Source organism: Pan troglodytes, chromosome 6, assembly GCF_028858775.2.
Source record: "Pan troglodytes isolate AG18354 chromosome 6, NHGRI_mPanTro3-v2.0_pri, whole genome shotgun sequence".
Taxonomy (NCBI): domain Eukaryota; kingdom Metazoa; phylum Chordata; class Mammalia; order Primates; family Hominidae; genus Pan; species Pan troglodytes.
Window position 1 is genome coordinate 117,939,999 of NC_072404.2, and position 17,685 is coordinate 117,957,683.

Genomic DNA, 17,685 nt, shown 5'->3' on the forward strand with positions numbered 1-17,685 from the left:
TATGATGTTAAAAATAATTTAATAAATAAATGTTTATAATACATATATTGTGATAAGAAAATATAAGATCTACCCTCTTTTTTATGGGGGGGTGGCAGACAGGGTCTCTCTCTGTCACCCAGGCTGTAATGCAGTGGTGTGATCTCAGCTCATTGCAACCTGCACCTCCTGAGTAGCTGGGATTACAGGTGTGTGCCACCATGCCCTGATAATTTTTATATTTTTAGTAGAGATGGGGTTTTGTGATGTTGGCCAGGCTGGTCTTGAACTCCTGGCCTCAAGTGATCCACCTGCCTCAGCCTCCCAAAGTGCTGGGATTACAGGCTTGAGCCACTGCATCCAGCCAGATCTACCCCCACAACACATTTTTAAGTGTACAATACATTGTCATTGACTTTAGATACCATGTTATACAGCAGATGTCTAGAGCTTATTCATCTTGTTTGACTGAAAATGTATGCCTGTTGATTAGTAATTTTCCACTTCCTCTCCTCCCAGAACCTGGTTACCACAATTTTACTCTGATTCTACAAATATGACTACATGGATACCTCATATAAGTGGTGTCATGTGTTACTTATTTTTCTACGACTGGCTAGATACATCCTTGCTCTTGTGTTTTGAGCGTTATCCTGCATATATTTCAAATGTTATTCTCCAACAGGGCAAAACTGAAAGTTAGCAGGACGTTTTCATTCATCGCCTCTAGTTTAAAGAGAATCTGGTTTGTTCTCACCGGCAAGTCATTTCCATCATGCAGAGGTCTCTGTTCTGACTGTCTTCATCATACAATGCTCACTTGAGTCGTGTGCACTTTACGTTCAGAGAGTAAATATGTACATATAAATATCTGCTGAAGGAGTCAGTAATGCACTCACAGCAATTAGTTTCATGTGCTCCCTTTGGGCACTCAGTTGGAAAATCGCGTATCTTCCTGGATGAAATACAACCGGCATCCTCACCAGGCACAAATCTGGCTTCAAAATTGAGATTAAGAGCGTAAAACAGGCTCTCTCCCTTTAACAAATAAACAGAATGTAAAATTATTTCATCAACAGTAGCTTTTAAATATTCTGAAGGAGAAGAAGCTTGATTAAAGGCCAAATCAAAGTAGCACTTGCGATTTTCATCACGCGGACTGTGAGCAGAAAACTACAGCTCTAAGATTGCTTTGAAGTGGTGCAGCCATTTGTATGCCTATTAAAGATTTCAAAACTTCAAGTCCTGTACAGGGTCTGGGTAGTCTGGGTAAACCTTTGGCCATTCTGCTCCATACATATAACAATTTACTGTCAATGGAGCATGGCACGTTTTTAAATATTCCTTTCAGTTTCTCTCCATAAACTTCTGCCCATTACTAATACTGAACTCCACAAATGAGATCCTATAATTGTCTACTGGACATATTTGCAAAAACAATAAGAAACGCCTTTTTTTCCTTTGTGTACATCCATTAATCTTTCAGGAATCATTCATGTAATTTGTCCTAATTAGATATATTATCTATCCAACTGATCTGGTGTTCAGATGGATGCACATATCCATGAATCCTGAGTGAATTTAAGAAAAGAATTCTCCGTAAGCAAGATCAAGTGTCTCAAAAACTTTTGCTAAGGTTAACTTTAGTAATGATTTAAAACCTTTAACCACACTTTTGCCCGGTAAGAGCTCAGGAAAGGCTGCCCCAAAGTACTTTGAACTGAAGGAGATTGGGAGGTACCCCAGGAGCAAGGTCACTCTGATCTTCCCTGACCTTTCTTTGTGAGCGCTGGTCATAAAGAAATTATCTGGCTTATCTTGCCTGAAATTAGGTCACAAGATCCTCATTCTAGAGGGGTCCTTTCCTGTTCCCAGGGGTGAAGAAATTCTACACAAAGGAGTCAAGGAGACTCTGAACACAGAGGCTTTGCTAAGTTTCCCTGCTCAGTCTGTTACCATTGGATCATACCCTCTTGTCCGATCACATTTCAAAATGGCTGTTTGTTCTTCACCAAAACTAAGCAGAAAAATACACAGTTTTCTAAATAGGAAAAGGGGCTGAAAAACAAATAAAAACGAAAAAATAAAATAAAGCACATGCTTTTCTCTGGGTCTTTGCATCTTCATTTCTGAAGGCTCCTGTGTCAAGTAAAACTTTGATAAACAAATTTGTTATGCTTTTCTCTCATTAAACTGTCTTTCATTCTCGGAGTGTCAGCTGTGACCCTTATGATGGGTGAGGAAAGGTTTTTGTCACACCTTTCTGCCCCTATACCTACAAATACTACATTACAAGAGAATGCTCTTCAATGTCAACTTTAATGCTTTTCAGCTATTATGATTCTGGTGATGTGGTATTTAATTAGGAGAAAGAAAATCTTTAATTAAACAACAAAAATAAGGTAATCCTGTTTAACCCTTAAAAACTCGTGAATCTTTTTTTTTTTTTTTTTTTGAGAGGAATCTTGCTCTGTCACCCAGGCTTGAGTGCAGTGGCGCGATCTCGGCTCACTGCAAGCTCCGCCTCCTGGGTTCATGCCATTCTCCTGCCTCAGCCTCCCGAGTAGCTGGGACTACAGGTGCCCGCCACCATGCCCTGGCTAATTTTTTTGTATTTTTAGTAGAGACAGGGTTTCACCATGTTGGCCAGGCAGGTCTTCAACTCCTGACCTCAAGTGATCCGCCCGGCTCAGCCTCCCAAAGTGCTAGGATTGCAGGTGTGAGCCACCGCGCCTGGCCAAACTCATGAATCTTTAAATGAATCATTAAATCTGCTGCTCTGCACTCCTCGGTGTCTATCAGAATCATACACACATGTGCACAGACAAGCATGCACACACGCATGCACACGCACACACACATGCACACATGCACGCACACACACGGACACACAGGCATGCACACACACATATGCAGACACACAGGCAGACACGCGCACACATGCACACACACACTTGCATGAACACATGCGCAGAGCTTAGAATGGTCTATTATGCATGCAGGATACACATTCTGAACAAAGTAAATACACGTTAACCCAATATAAGTTAGCACCCAGAAATATACACTCTCTCGAATGAAAAATATCTGTAATAAAGGACCTTTAATTAAAAGTTCTTTAATCGTCTCAATCCAGAATCATGTGACCCAAATTTTTCTTGATTAGTCCATTCAGCTCCTGTAAGAATACAACTGTTGCACTCTCTAAATATGTTGTTTAAGTAAATCTAACTTAGGAATATACAGTATGTCTGATTTTCATATGCAAATCTTTTCCATAGATACAGATTAAGAAAAATAAAGTGTGAAACTTTTCAGAAAACATTTTTAATATTGTCAGATTCATTGAGATCTGAGGGTAGGAGTGGTCAGAGAGAAACATCAATTAGTACTAGAAAGAGAAAGTAACTGAAGGTATAGTGTAAATTCTTTCTATGTGTACATGATCCCAGAATCTAAATAATGATTAGGTTTTAAAATACATAGTTGACTATATGTGATCCATTTTTATGGCAACATTTCTGGCCTGTAATTGATATTCTCTCCAAAAAATTTAGTCAAAGAATTAGACAAACTCCATCTGTGATTTGAAAATATTAAATTTTGAATAGAAACACAGAATTTTAAGGTCCAGTTTTAAATTTTGGTTGGCCTTACATCATTTTCCCAAACACAACCTTTTTGCTTTTTTTGAACTCCTGGGTGATCCTGAAATATGAATATTATTACATGCTCATTTGAAGTTCTGAATAAAATTAATGGAGAAGTGAATATTTATAAAAGTGTATTTAAAATATGCAAAATAATTATAATTTTTTCATAATATTTATAATTAAAATATTTGGATGCAATAATTTCAGCTGCAAGCATAGAATATTTTCCATATTACTGGAAGAGAGGCCTAAGGACTAGACCAGTTGTTTACCTTTTAAAATATATATATTTTAGGTTTCAAGAACAGGTGACATAATCCACACCCTGTATTAGGTATTCGTGACTCTAATACATTTTATATTTTGATACTGAGAAGAGCTTAATTCAATGTTTAAAACAGCAACAACGACAAGGGAAAACTTACACTTGCTTTGTGTACTGGTCCTTGGTAGTGATTTATAGGAAATTTCACATTCCTGGGACACACTGATGTCATCTAGAGCAACGGTAGCATTTGATGACAAAACAGTAGCTTCCAAAATTAACTATAATTACAGAAAGATAAAACTGTTAAAAACACATCACAAAAGTAATGTCTTACAATCATATTTCTTTGTGTAGAGGAACTCTATTTACATCTGTCCCATTCTCCAATCTAATTTTAGAAAACTGTTCTGACCAGAACATCCTAATTTAAATTTATAAAACCATAACTGCTTTGACAGCATCTTATGTACCTTAATGCCAAAGGTAACCTTGTTTCAATTAAAGTGGTAACATTCATCACGAGTGAAGGGCTCTCTTCTCATTGGAGCCATTAAGAGTCATATGCATTTATAATGAGCTCTTTGGGGTAATCAACTGTGTGACTTACAACTCAATTTAATTGAGATATGAATTGATTTGTAATCAGTGTGCTGAAGGCAATGATTTATTACCATATTAAAATATTTAAATATTATATGCATTCATACAAACATAATATATATTATATACATACACAGAAACATACTCACTGTAGTAAAGCACACATCAATAACCACATACAGTGGTTGATAATATTCATATGCTGAAGCACTCAGAGACATCTATTTAATTTTAGTTTATTCTAACGCTGAATAATGACTGATATAATGTTTTCTTTCTTGTTAATTACTCATATTATGTTGTTATTCCAAGAAGAAAAAAAGAGAGAGAGAGAGAGAAAGGAGGGAAAGGAAGAAGTAATTTATGCCAGGAATCTTATGAACCTGCATAGTGGACCACCAGTCCAGGACACAGACAGAAGGTACATTTCTATCCTATCAAGGAGGGTCTCCAATCTCAAGGGTCATTAAATTTACTTGTGCCAGGGCTCAGAAAATGCTATCTCAAAATACAACACCTTGGAGTCAGAACATGCTGTCCCAAAATATAGCACCTTGGAGTCCCTCTCTGCTTTCCCCTCTCTTTCCTTTGTGAGAGCCAGCCATAAAGGAATTATCCGGCTTACTTCTCCTCAAAATAGGTCATAAGAACCTCATTTAACTGGTGTCCTACCCTATCTATACCTGGATGAAAGAAACACTACACAGAGAGGCCCATAAAGATCTTTGCTGAGTTCTCTCCAAGTTTTTACAATGAGATCATATTCTTTCTGTCCATTTGTATTTCTTCATGATTGTCCATTCATTGTTGAACTTAAGCATAAACATAGAGAGTTTTCCCTGGTCTTCAGGCCTTTGTTTTTGAAGGCCCCTATGTCACATAAAATGTTAATAAATTTGTTATTTTTTTTCTTTTTAACCTCTCTTTTGTTATAGGGGTTCCAGCCATGTCCCTTGTGATGAGTGAGGAAACGGTATTACTTTTCCTCTCCTACACTTCGTATGATACACTCACTACCCTACATCATAAATGCTGTATAAGAAATAAGTATAAGATACTAGGAGACTCAAAGAAGACACTTCATTATTTCTGCCAATAATGAGAGTTTGGGAAAAGATTTGGTGGAGAAGTAATAGTAAGCCTCCCTGATACCAAATTTTGTTGGGCAAAACATTTTACCTCGAGAAACTGAGGCAGCAATCGCAGCAAAAACACAGAGATGAGAAAGTGTATGGTGTATTTAGAAAATGTTGATGGGTGTTAATGGAGTATAAGATTTTAAGAGAACAACAAATTAATCAGATAATAGATGGAGAGGAAAATTCCATGAGTTGGTACAGCTCAATTGGAGAGAAACTAGATAGCATTTGTTAAAAAGAAAAATTGCATAGACTATAAAAATTGAGTTAATTTCTTGGCATTTATCCTAGTGAGACACTCAAAGGTATACACATGAAGGCTTGTGCAGGAATGTTTATTTCAGTGCTGGTTTTGATGACAAATGACAGGAAAGAACTTACATGTGAATGAATCAATCAATAGTGAGAAATACTATACCAGTTAAAAATAATATCTATCGCCATGTGTCATTATGGAAAGAAATTCAACATGTGTTTTGGAGTAAAAAAATTAAGTTACAGAAAAATATTATAGTATAATATTACTTAGGCTGAAAACATACAATGGTTTAGATTTCCAAGTATATGTGGTACATTTATACATATTAAGTAAATAGAAAATGGACTGGAAGTAAAAATAAACTGGTATCTAAAGATACTCAAGATAAAATCTATGGTGGGTGATGAGGGTGGTCAGCAGGGACTGTTGCTTTATTTGCAATTTTTGATATTTTAATGTGATGTACATAATATTTTTTTAAGATTCTGATTAGAGATGATTTCTGTAGAATCTTAAACTAAGAAATTTAGCCTTCATTCCAGAGGCAGAAAATAACATAGGTTTTGAAGAAGGATCTTGGTAAAATATACACAAGTATTGTACTTTAGAAATATATTGTGTTTAATACCATTAAATGACTGTGATTTTTTTGGACAGCTTAACTTTTGAAAGAGTTTTTCTATATTCATTATTATAATACATCTTGCATTGATGTCAATTAAAATAGATGTTTAATTCTTCAGACTCATTAGACAAGCATTTGTTGACCATCATATTTGAAGGTCTGTGCTACTCAGAGAAAACTGGAGAAAAAAAAAAAAGACAGTTTGAGGCACTTCTCTATGCTCCTAAAGAGGTACACGCTCACATTATTTGAATGGAATGGGTGGGCCCTGGGATGAGGTGAAGTAAAATCCTGAGGTAGTCTTTAAAATGTGGTTACATTATTTTACCCGAAGGGACCCACCAGGTTCCTTTAGATATTCATATTAAAATGGAAGGATAAATCCAACTTCAAAAGCCAAATAAAAATAATATTAGGTCATCTATATTTTGCTTGCTGACTGCTACATAGTTAAATTCATAATTATACAATTAGAAATTGTAATTCTACCATTAATTAAAATCATACGAATCTTAAAATACAAGCAATTACTTCCTTCAAAAAATGTCTGTTACACCTGTAAATAATGACCATCTCATGGTTTCAAAATCACCTTGGCTCTTCCTATTTTTTATTGCTGGTTTTAACCAAACTGATATATACATATACATATATATATGTATATATATGTATATATGTGTATATATGTATATATATGTATGTGTATATATGTGTATATATGTATATACATAACCAAACTGATATATATACACATATATGTATATATGATATATATCACATATATGTGTAAATATACATATATTATATGATATATATATCACATATATGTATATATCATATATTATGATATATATCATATATATACATATATACGTGTATATATGTATATATGTGTATATATGTGTATATATGTATATATAACCAAACTGATATATATATATACATATATGTATATATGATATATATATCACATATATGTGATTATGTGTATATATATCATATATTATATGATATATTTACGTATATACGTGTATATACGTATATATACACACACATACACACATATATATGTGTGTGTATATATACACACATAGACATATATATGTGTGTGTATTTATATACACACATAGACACATATATATGTGTGTGTATATATATGTGTGTGTGTGTGTATATGTACATATATATATATATAAATATAAAATGTTGTGACCAATTCCCTTTCAGAACTACAGTCAGCATCAATTGGTAATCAGTAAGTGAGAAAGAGGTCACTCAGAAGAGCTGTTTCAACCACAGATGGAGGAAGAGTGAAAACCTCATTTGATAAGATTCTCAAGGTAATTGAATAATTTACATTTTAAATTGAATTAGATGACTCACTCTTCTAAAACTATTTTTTGGGATCTTGTTGACTTTTGTTTTCTTCATTTATATTATTCCTTCTATGAACAAAATAATTTCTTGCTTTTAGGAACCACAAAAATTCATAAATGTTCATAATCAAGTGATTACTTTTTACAAGTGCAAAACTCAGGTGCTTTTCCAGACAAATACGCAATTAACATAGAAATCTTGTTTTCAAAAAAAATAACAGGAGCAAAAAATGAATATGAATCCAAGAGAAAATAGAGATATAGTAAGAAGGAGTAGAGAGTAGTAGGAATATATTAATTTTTGAAGAATGATGATGGTATCAATAATAAGAGCAGCAGCCACCTTTTATTTAGCATTTACTATATGCCAGTCACATTCACTTGTTTTAATCCTGTGAAGATGATGCTATTTTCGTCTTATTTTAAGGTGAAAGAAACAGAAGATTAGAGAATAGAAGTAATTGGTTGAATGTCACGTCAAGTAAGAAAAATATGTAAGCTGAGCCATTAATGATTATACTATCCTGCATCTCTCTAATGAAATAAAGAGATAACTGGGCTTTAGTGGATGCTGCAGAATAGGGCTGTCTGGAGAAACAAGATTTCATGCAGCTCTAGATTAAGCAGGCCAAGGACACAGCAACTTTACGGAGACTCGATCACCTTTTACTTTTGTGTTATGAATCTTACCCTTCACTGAATCGTCAAATAATGTCACGAAATTGTTATTGATTTATATCATTGACTCCGATAAAGAGAGAACATGGTATCCATAATTGTGTGAAATTTCACAAAAGGTTCATTTCAAAATGAAATCTAAAATATGATACAATTACATTTTAATGGGAAGCTCGAAGAAAGTAGAGCAACTTGAAATCAATGGACTACTCAGAAAAAGTGCCACCTTGAGATACTAAAACAGCACAACAGTTGGGGGGAAAAGAAATATTAAAAGAATCTATTTGTGAGAAAAGCTGAACATAGCAAGTGAGCAGGCCAAGTTAAAACAGATTTGAAAAATACTATTAACTCTTTGACCTAAATTTTTCCAATAAACTCTCACAAGAAATAGAGGGAATATTGAAATGTCATTAATTTGCTGTTCTTACAGAGAAAACAGTAAACCTAATTCTTTGCCAGCAGGAAGAGCAAATGCCCTACCTAACTTGGGGTGCTTATTTGCTATGAAACCCAAAGCAATCTGTATTCTGTTATACTGTCTACAATTGACATCAAAAGAACCACACTGAATCAGAATTTCATGGCTAAAAGGGAACACAGAGGTCACGTGATTTGATGTCTTTCTTCTTTCCAATATTTGGACTGGATTACACTGTACTGTATAAATATGTTCAGAGCTTAGTCACGTGGAACTGAAAGCTAGACAATGACTAAGGTCACCCTTAAATGATTCAGGCTACTAATCTTAAATCCTAGCCTATATCCAAGAAGACAAACTTTAAATATTTGAATATTTAAAAAGCTAGATTAACTATTTGTAGGTAGAATATCTTTTTCATTTGTTGTCGATAAAAGAACAAAGTAGAACTGTACCTAGCTAGAATCCTCATGTATATATTCATATCTTTAAAAATACACTCAGAGAAATCAGGTTAAAGCCAGCATAATATTAGCAACTTTTTTTTTCTGCAGAGGATAAGAAATGGGATGGAGAGAGATACAAGGAAGACAAAAGTTGCATCTTCATAAGCAAACAAACTTTAACATTATAAGCAAACAAAATGTTAACATTAGTTAATCCTGAGCTGTATTTAGGTATTTGTTTCTCTCTGTTTTAACTACTAGTTAGAAATATTTAATAGTAAATATATGCAATACTCATGGATTAAATATTACCATGTATGTATCTGTGCAAGTGTATCTATTTTTATATATTGTGTATGTACAAAATCCAGACTGATTCACAGCAGAACATCAATGCAAGTCCACAGTTCCTTATCTAAAGTCTTTGGGGCCAGATGAGTTTTGAAATGTGAATAGCTCAGAGCTGAGAATGGTAACATAACACCGAGAGTGTTTATTACATGACACCCTCTGGGAGACTGGGGGCAGCACTGTTTAATCAAACCTATCATGAAATCAGCTGCCTAAAGGCCTCACAGTGGTTCAGGGCAGCTTGGGTTTTGCCTCTAAACTCATTTTTAAAAAGTTTATTGCTTTCCAAACTTAATTTTCTAAATTGCTGATTGGATATTATAGGGCTGTCATGGGCTTCTTGAGAGTGAAATGTGAGGGGATGTTTTTTTCTTATTTTTCTTTTACTCATCTGTAGTTTCCAAAATAAATGTGTGCTGTAGCCAACTCATAGGCAGATTAAGTGGGGAGGCGCAGAGGAAAAGTCTTAGCTTCTCTGGGGTGAATTCAATGTGACCGAGGCCTCGAAAGAACTCAGCATTGAGGCTGATTGGAGAGAAAAAGCAACACAAGGTGCTGAGCCACCAGCAGGGGGATGAAGGGAGAGGGAGGAGCAGGGCTGGGTTAGAAACCCTCACACATCCATTGCAGCCAAATCACAGAATCTAACCAAACCACTGCCCATCTACAAACTAGTTAATATGCCCCCAGATAATAAGGGATAGTCTCCATTTGCACTGCAAAGCAAAACCATTACTATATCCAAAAAGGAGAACATTAAAGAGAAAACAAAAATTGCATTCACTGAAACTCTTCAGTAATGCTGATGGGTCCATGAGAGCTTCCAGCTGTAGACAGAAATGGCATGTGTTTCAACTCATATTTCTAAATTACTTACTGCTAGAAAGGATATTCTATTTTCTTCTCAATATGTCAATTAATGACAAACTCTGAACGATCTTCTTGGTGAGTTTCATTCTAACTAAAAGCAAACCGAATGAAAACAATTTTCTATAGAATATAAATGCAGGAGGCAAAAGATCAAATTGTTCTGATTTCATTGTCCTGCTCCTTGCAATGGAGATTGACACCAAAATGATTCCATGACCAGCCTTTGTGTCAAATGCTTCCCAATTAAGAGCTGCTAGTATTCATGATGTCTTTGTCCATTAAATATAAGAATAGAATAAATTGATCTTTGAGAAGGGACGTTGGGGACCTTCACTGAGTAAAGAAGCCTTTAATGATCAAGCCTAGAGTTCTGATCAAGCGGGAATTCCCTTTATAAAACAGAGAACACTAAGATTTATTGAGTGTCTACTATTTCCAGACAATATCCAAGGAATAACTACAGCAATAAAACAGCTGAATTCTGTGTTTGTGCCAGATTTGCTTCCATGTGCTTTACAAGTATACACCATATAATCCTCACAATAACTGTATAAAGTAGAGAACAGTAATTGATTACAGTTGATGCTTATGCCCTAGTCTTCCTGCTTTCATGGGGAGGTGGTTCACTGTAGTAACACTGCTGTTACTTACCCCTCACTCCGTGGGAGGAGGAAGATTTACCTGACTGTGAAGTTAGAGTAACCTGGGGGAGCTCGATTCATCCTCTTCTCCCATTCAACACCCACTATTGGGAGCCAGCCTGTCCTCAGGAGGCATGCACACTGATATTATCTCTGGCTAAAGGTAAGAGACTTCGCCTAGAGTATGAGCTCTATATTTCTCCAGCACAGTCAATTGTCCTCTGGGTAATTCTATTTATTCTAAGATCAAGCATTATTTTAAATAAGTGACTCTACATTCTAAAGCCATCTGCTCCAAAATATGTATTCTCTACCTGTTTAACCTCTATATTTATCTCAATTTGTTCAGAAATGAGGATGAGATGACCTTAAATCCCCAACTATTATCCTCACACCCCACTAATGAAAGAGGCATAGAGGGCTTCGGTAACTTCCCTATAATCATACACTTTTTTGTTTTTGTTTTTGTTTTCTTAAGATGGAGTCTCACTCTGTTGCCCAGGCTGCAGTGCAGTGGCTCCATGTCGGCTCACTGCAACTTCCACCTCCCAGGTTCAAGTGCTTCTCCTGCCTCAGCCTCCAGAGTAGCTGGGACTACAAGCACGTGCCATCATGCCCGGCTAATTTTTTGTATTTTTTGTAGAGGTGGGGTTTCACCGTGTTACTCAGGATGGTCTCGATCTCCTGATCTCGTGATCCACCCGCCTCAGCCTCCCAAAGCGCTGGGATTACAGGCATGAGCCACCACCCCCAACCCTTTAACTTGAACCCAAGTTTCCAGAGCCCATGTTCATGGCTGCCATTTTAGCTATATTATCTTTAATATTCAGACTCCCCTGGAGTATTGCTTTTATCATCACTGGTTTTCACACATTAGGAAATTTGATGCACAAAGACAATATTTACACAGTCACTTAGCAACCAATGAGCAGAGCAGAGACTAAAACTCAGACCACTGACTCCAAAACAGTGTGCTTTCCACCATATTCCACTCCATCCAATCTAGATTCCAAAATAGCTCTTTTCAAATGTCATCCAGAAGACTTATATACAGGAAGGTAGAAATTAGAACACCCATTTGGCAAGATACAATTGCCTTCTTTTATTATTATATTTTATTAATACATAGTAGTTGTACATACTTATGGGGTAAATGTGATATTTTGATACATGCATATAATGTGTCACTATCAAATAAAGGTAATTGGGATACCATCTCCTCACACACTTCTCATTTCTTTGTGTTGGGAACGCTCCAAATCTTATCCCCTAAATATTTTGAAATACACAATAACTTGTTATAATTGCCCTACTGTGCTATCAAACACTACAGCTTATTTCTTCTATCTAACTAACTACATTTTTTAACCATTAACAAACCTCCCTTCCTAACCTCCTCCTCCCCACCTTTCTCAGCCTCTAGTAACCACCATTCTCCTCTCTACCTCCATGAGATCAACTTTTTAGTTCCCACACATGAGTGAGAACCTGCCATATTTGTCCTTCTGTGCCTGGCTCATTTCACTTTGTATAATGTCCTCCAGTTCCCAAAGGTGGATAACATTCTCAATGTTACCAGGCAGCAGAAAGTGAGGCAATAGGATTAAAATATTACAGCCCACGTCAGACTTTTTTTCACTACATCATATAATCCAATGTCTTCACTTAGAAATGATTTTAAGTTACTCTTCTCTCTGCCATCTTATTCATTTCTTATCTCCATTTTTGCTACTATTCTACACATGTCTTAAGTGCATAGTCAAAACAACCTCTCTACTCATCACAGATCATGTGTTTGATCTCTGAATGTGTTTGCTTCATTAATGTTGAATAAATTCATGAGCTGCGTGTGTTATTTTGTTATCTGAAAGGATTAGCATTAAATAAGTGTCTTCTGTTGCATTGTATTAATTTCATATGTGCTCACCTGAAAAGGTATGAGCTATGTGTGTTATATTGTTATCTGAAAGGATTAGCATTAAATAAGTGTCTTCTGTTGAGTTGTATTAATTTCGTATGTGCTTACCTGAAAAGGTAGAGTAGATTCTCCCGCTTCTGCAATGAGATCAATTTTTGCGTGGCTCCACTGAGATTCGGAGAATCTGATTATTTTGCCTTGCTTTTGCAAGTTTCCATCTAGAGACGTTCTTGTAAAAACTGAGAGATTTGAATGTTGAGACAAATGATACCAAAACTGCATCTGTTGAAAACATGTTTTCAATGATATAAATATTCCATTGACCTGTCTCTGGTAGTTTTTCCTATAATTTGAAATATTCCTGACCTCAGGTGATCTGCCTGCCTCGGCCTCCCAAAGTGCTGGGATTACAGGCATGAAACACCATCTCTACTAATAATACAAAAAAATTAGCCGGGTGTGGTAGTGCATGTGTAATCCCAGCTATTCGGAAGGCTGAGGTAGAAGAATCGCTTGAACCCAGAAGGCGGGGAGGTTGCAGTGAGCTGAGATCACGCCATTGCACTCCAGCCTGGGCAACAAGAGCGAGACTCCATCTCAAAAAACAAAACAAAACAAAACAACAACAAACAACAACAACAACAACAACAAAAATATATATATGTATATATATATATATATTCCAAACAACTTCTGTGTTAAATATAATCTTCTCAATTCTCCTTTCCCCCAGATGTGTAACCCAGTCATGGGCAGTACCACTGTTTCCACGGAAGTTTCCAGAATCTTTCTCTCTGGCTTCTTACAAATATGAGAGGTACACGTTGAGACTCAACGTTATAAAATCAAGTATTACTATACAGACTTGATGTTTCAAACAAGAAAAACTTTCCTTAAAAATTATTTTCTTAGGTTAATTTTAAAAACTGTAATTAATACTTTATATCAATTTAGTCTCTGTGGTAGCATTAACAAATAACGGGGAAGCTCACAGGATACTGTTCATCAATAATTGAGCCAAGTAAGACAACATTCTTTGAGGGTAGGGAGGCTTAATCATTTCACTTCCTATTCACCATCAATAATGACACAATCTAAAGGTTTGATGGCTTAACTACATAGTGAAGAGAATAGAGAGGATTATGCCAGGTGCTGATAGCAGTAGCCCTAACATGAAATTGCGTACTGTTATTGATTCAACCAATATTTACTGACCACTTTCTAAGTACCTGGAGCTGTGTGAGGCAAAAATTAATTCCCTCAATGTTGTCTGGATGATTCATTCTGTAAAATATGCCCACAAACCTCCATTAAAACAAGTTCAGGTACGCTGCAGTCAAATTTTTTTGCTTCTTCTCATTATCATATAACAGGTCCTAAGGCTGTATGTTTTAAAGAAAAGCCCAACATTTAAAGATGAGGTCCCACAAAAGTGGAATACTTCTCTTTAGATTCAGTGACATTTTTTCAGGTTCATTATATTTTAAATTCTTTTTTAAAAATGTTTTCCCATTCACCATTGTGCTTTTATACTGATACATGGACAGATACTAGTGTATATATAGGCAAGCCATGTATTTCACTGTTGGGACCCAATTCCAGTGATGAATGTTGACCAAAAAAAATGTTTTAAATGCTTTTTTAAAAAAATTGTTCATTTTAAAACACCAAGCATCTATTTGGTACACATTTTTATCAATGTCTACTTAATTGTGACCACCTGATTTAAAAATTCTGATTGTTTATTTCATTTCAGATTTTATTACTGTGCTTACCTTAATTCACACCTTGACAGTGAGTTAGAAACAAAAATAATGGAAATGTTTAATTAAATTCCATGGAAAGAGAGGATTCATGTTTCTCAACTGCGATTACATTTTAGATCCCTGCTGTAAGTTTCACTATGTCCCAAGCTTGTAAATATGCAAAACAGAGCTTTAAACCTAGTTGTAGAAGAGATGTGCATGTCCCATCAGAATTTTGAGCTGTCAAACTGTCACTCAGTACATCACCAGTGTGAAGTTATTTTAATAGTGTATTAAGTATAAATGCCAATGGGATCCATAGTCAATGGGATAAGAGCTCAGAACTTATATTTAATTTACTTTTTTTATAGAATTTGCATTACGCAGACTTAAATTCTTAAGTTATTAAATACCAAGGAATGTTCCATTATCTTTTGAATTTTTGAGGGTGAAATCACTGAACAAAAGTTATTGATACAGCCCACAAATTTTTTAAATTCATTGTTTTTCCTTTTTACTTTTATTTTAGGTTCGGGGTACATGTGAAGATTTGTTACATAGGCAAACACGTGTCACGGGGACTTGCAGAGATTATTTCGTCACCCAGGTACTAAGCATTGTACCCAATAGTTATCTTTTCTGCTCCTCTCCCTCCTCCACCCTCCCCCCTAAAGTAGACCCCCGTGTCTGTTGTTTCCTTCTTTGTGTTCATTGTTTTTATTATTTAGCTCCCAACTTGTGAGAACATGCGGTATTTCGTTTCCTTTTCCTGTGTTAGTTTGCTAAGGATAGTGGCCTCCAGCTCCATCCATGTTCCCACAAAAGACATGATCTTGTTCTTTTTTTATGGCTGCATATTCCGCAGTACATATGTACCACTCTTTCTTTATCCAATCTGTCATTGATGGGCATCTAGGTTGATTCCATATCCTTGCTATTGTAAATAGCGCTGCAATGACCATTCACATACATGTGAATGTATCTTTATGATAGAATGATGTCTTTTTTTTTTTTTTTTTTTTTTTTATTTTTTTTTTTAGACAGGGTTTCACTCCAGTTGTTCAGGCTGGAGTGCAGTGGCATGATCACGGCTCACTGCAGCCTCAAACTCCTGAGCTCAGGTAATTCTCCCACCTCAGCCTTCTCAGTAATTGGGACTACAGGCTTGCACCACCACACCCAGCTAATTTTTTTTTAAATTTTTAGTAGAGATGAGGGTTTCACCATGTTACCCAGACTGGTCTTAAACTCCTGGACTCAAGCACTCCACCCACCTCAGCTGCCCAAAGTACTGGGATTACAGGCATGAGCCACTGCACCTGACCTACAGTAGAAAAATTTCTAGTACTGTAGGTATATGTACCCAGTAATGGGATTGCTGGGTGGAATAGTAGCTCTGCTTTTAGCTCTTTGCGGAGTTGCCATACTGCTTTCTGCAATGGTTGAACTAATCTACACTCCTATCAACAGTGTATAAGCATACTTTTTTCTCCACAACCTTGCCGGCATGTTATTTTTTGACATTTTAATAATGGCCATTCTGACTGGTGTGAGATGATATCTCATTGTGGTTTTGATTTGAATTTCTCTAATGATCAAATTTAAGTTATTGATACAAGCTGTGACTTCACATAAGTAGTACTCAAGTATGGAAACTCTGTGCCTCTCAACCTGGTACATGCCAGTAGCAGAACACTAAACCTTAAACTCCAAATCATGAAACGTGTCATAAATTCCTCACAGAACTTATTATAGTAATTTGTATTTTCTAAGTATTCAGTTAATTGCATTAAAAAAAGAAGAAAGAAATGAGAAGACTGTCAGTAAATGCTTATAAACATTCAGAAATATATATAGAGAAAGTAACAGAGAGAGAGAGAGAGGAAAGAGAGGAAGAAAGATAATCTATTCTATGTCAAAAAAATGTATAAGGCATTACAGGTCCTTAGGGACCTTTGAGTCTTTTGGAGGAAGAGTGGCAAAAGAAAATGAACATTTAATTATAATGAGCATAACTACAAAATTGTGAAAATAGTGTGGCTGTTAAATTTAAATTAATTAAAATTAAACAAAGTGAAAAATTCATTTTCTCAGTTATGGTTTTGTTTTTGTTGTTGTTGTTGTTGTTCTTGAGACAGAGTTTCACTCTGTTGCCCAGGCTGGAGTGCAGTGGCGTGATCACGGCTCACTGCAGCCTCCACTTCCTGGGTTCAAGTGATTCTCCTGCCTCAGCCTCCAGAGTAGCTGGGACTACAGGCACGTGCCACCACACCCAGCTAATTTTTGTATTTTTAGTAGCGATGGGGTTTTACCATGTTGGCCAGGATGATCTCGATCTCCTGACCTTGTGATCCGCCTGCCTCAGCCTCCCAAAGTGCTGGGATTACACGCCAGAGCCACTGCGCCCCGCCTCTCAGTTGTTTTAAATGCTCAATAGCTCTATGTAGCTAGTAGCTACTATACTTAACATAGGGAACATTGTCCATCATCCCAGAATGTTGCATGAAACAGGTCCGCAAAGCATGTAAGTGAAAATTACACCAAACATTCAAATTTTATTTACTACTTGATCATTTTTAAAGGAAATTTTCTTGATGCATGCCTGCTTCATTCAAAACAAGTTAAGTAAAATGTTAATAAAAAGGGCTTGCTTTTATTTTTATTGGGTCTCCACTAAGGCAGATTTTATATATAGTATGACTATTCAAGACTTTGA

At 35.9% G+C, this 17,685-nt stretch overlaps 1 protein-coding gene across 5 annotated transcripts in view; it reads right to left on the reverse strand.

Annotated features, from left to right (window-relative positions):
* The window catches only part of LOC129135558 (MAM and LDL-receptor class A domain-containing protein 1-like), a 170,840-nt gene continuing 153,155 nt past the window's right edge, over window positions 1-17,685 (reverse strand). For 3 of the 5 annotated variants that reach the window (XM_054656217.2, XM_063815003.1, XM_054656215.2), the window contains 3 exons: window positions 13,333-13,506; window positions 4,058-4,178; window positions 1-1,017 (listed from right to left, as the gene is read on the reverse strand). In XM_054656217.2, coding sequence (XP_054512192.2) covers window positions 992-1,017; window positions 4,058-4,178; window positions 13,333-13,506 — 321 coding nt within the window. In that variant the 3' untranslated portion in view covers window positions 1-991. Of the gene's footprint in view, window positions 1,018-3,051; window positions 3,158-3,956; window positions 4,179-13,332; window positions 13,507-17,685 lie in introns of those variants that run through there. The other 2 variants (XM_054656216.2, XM_054656214.2) reach the window with 2 other exon arrangements.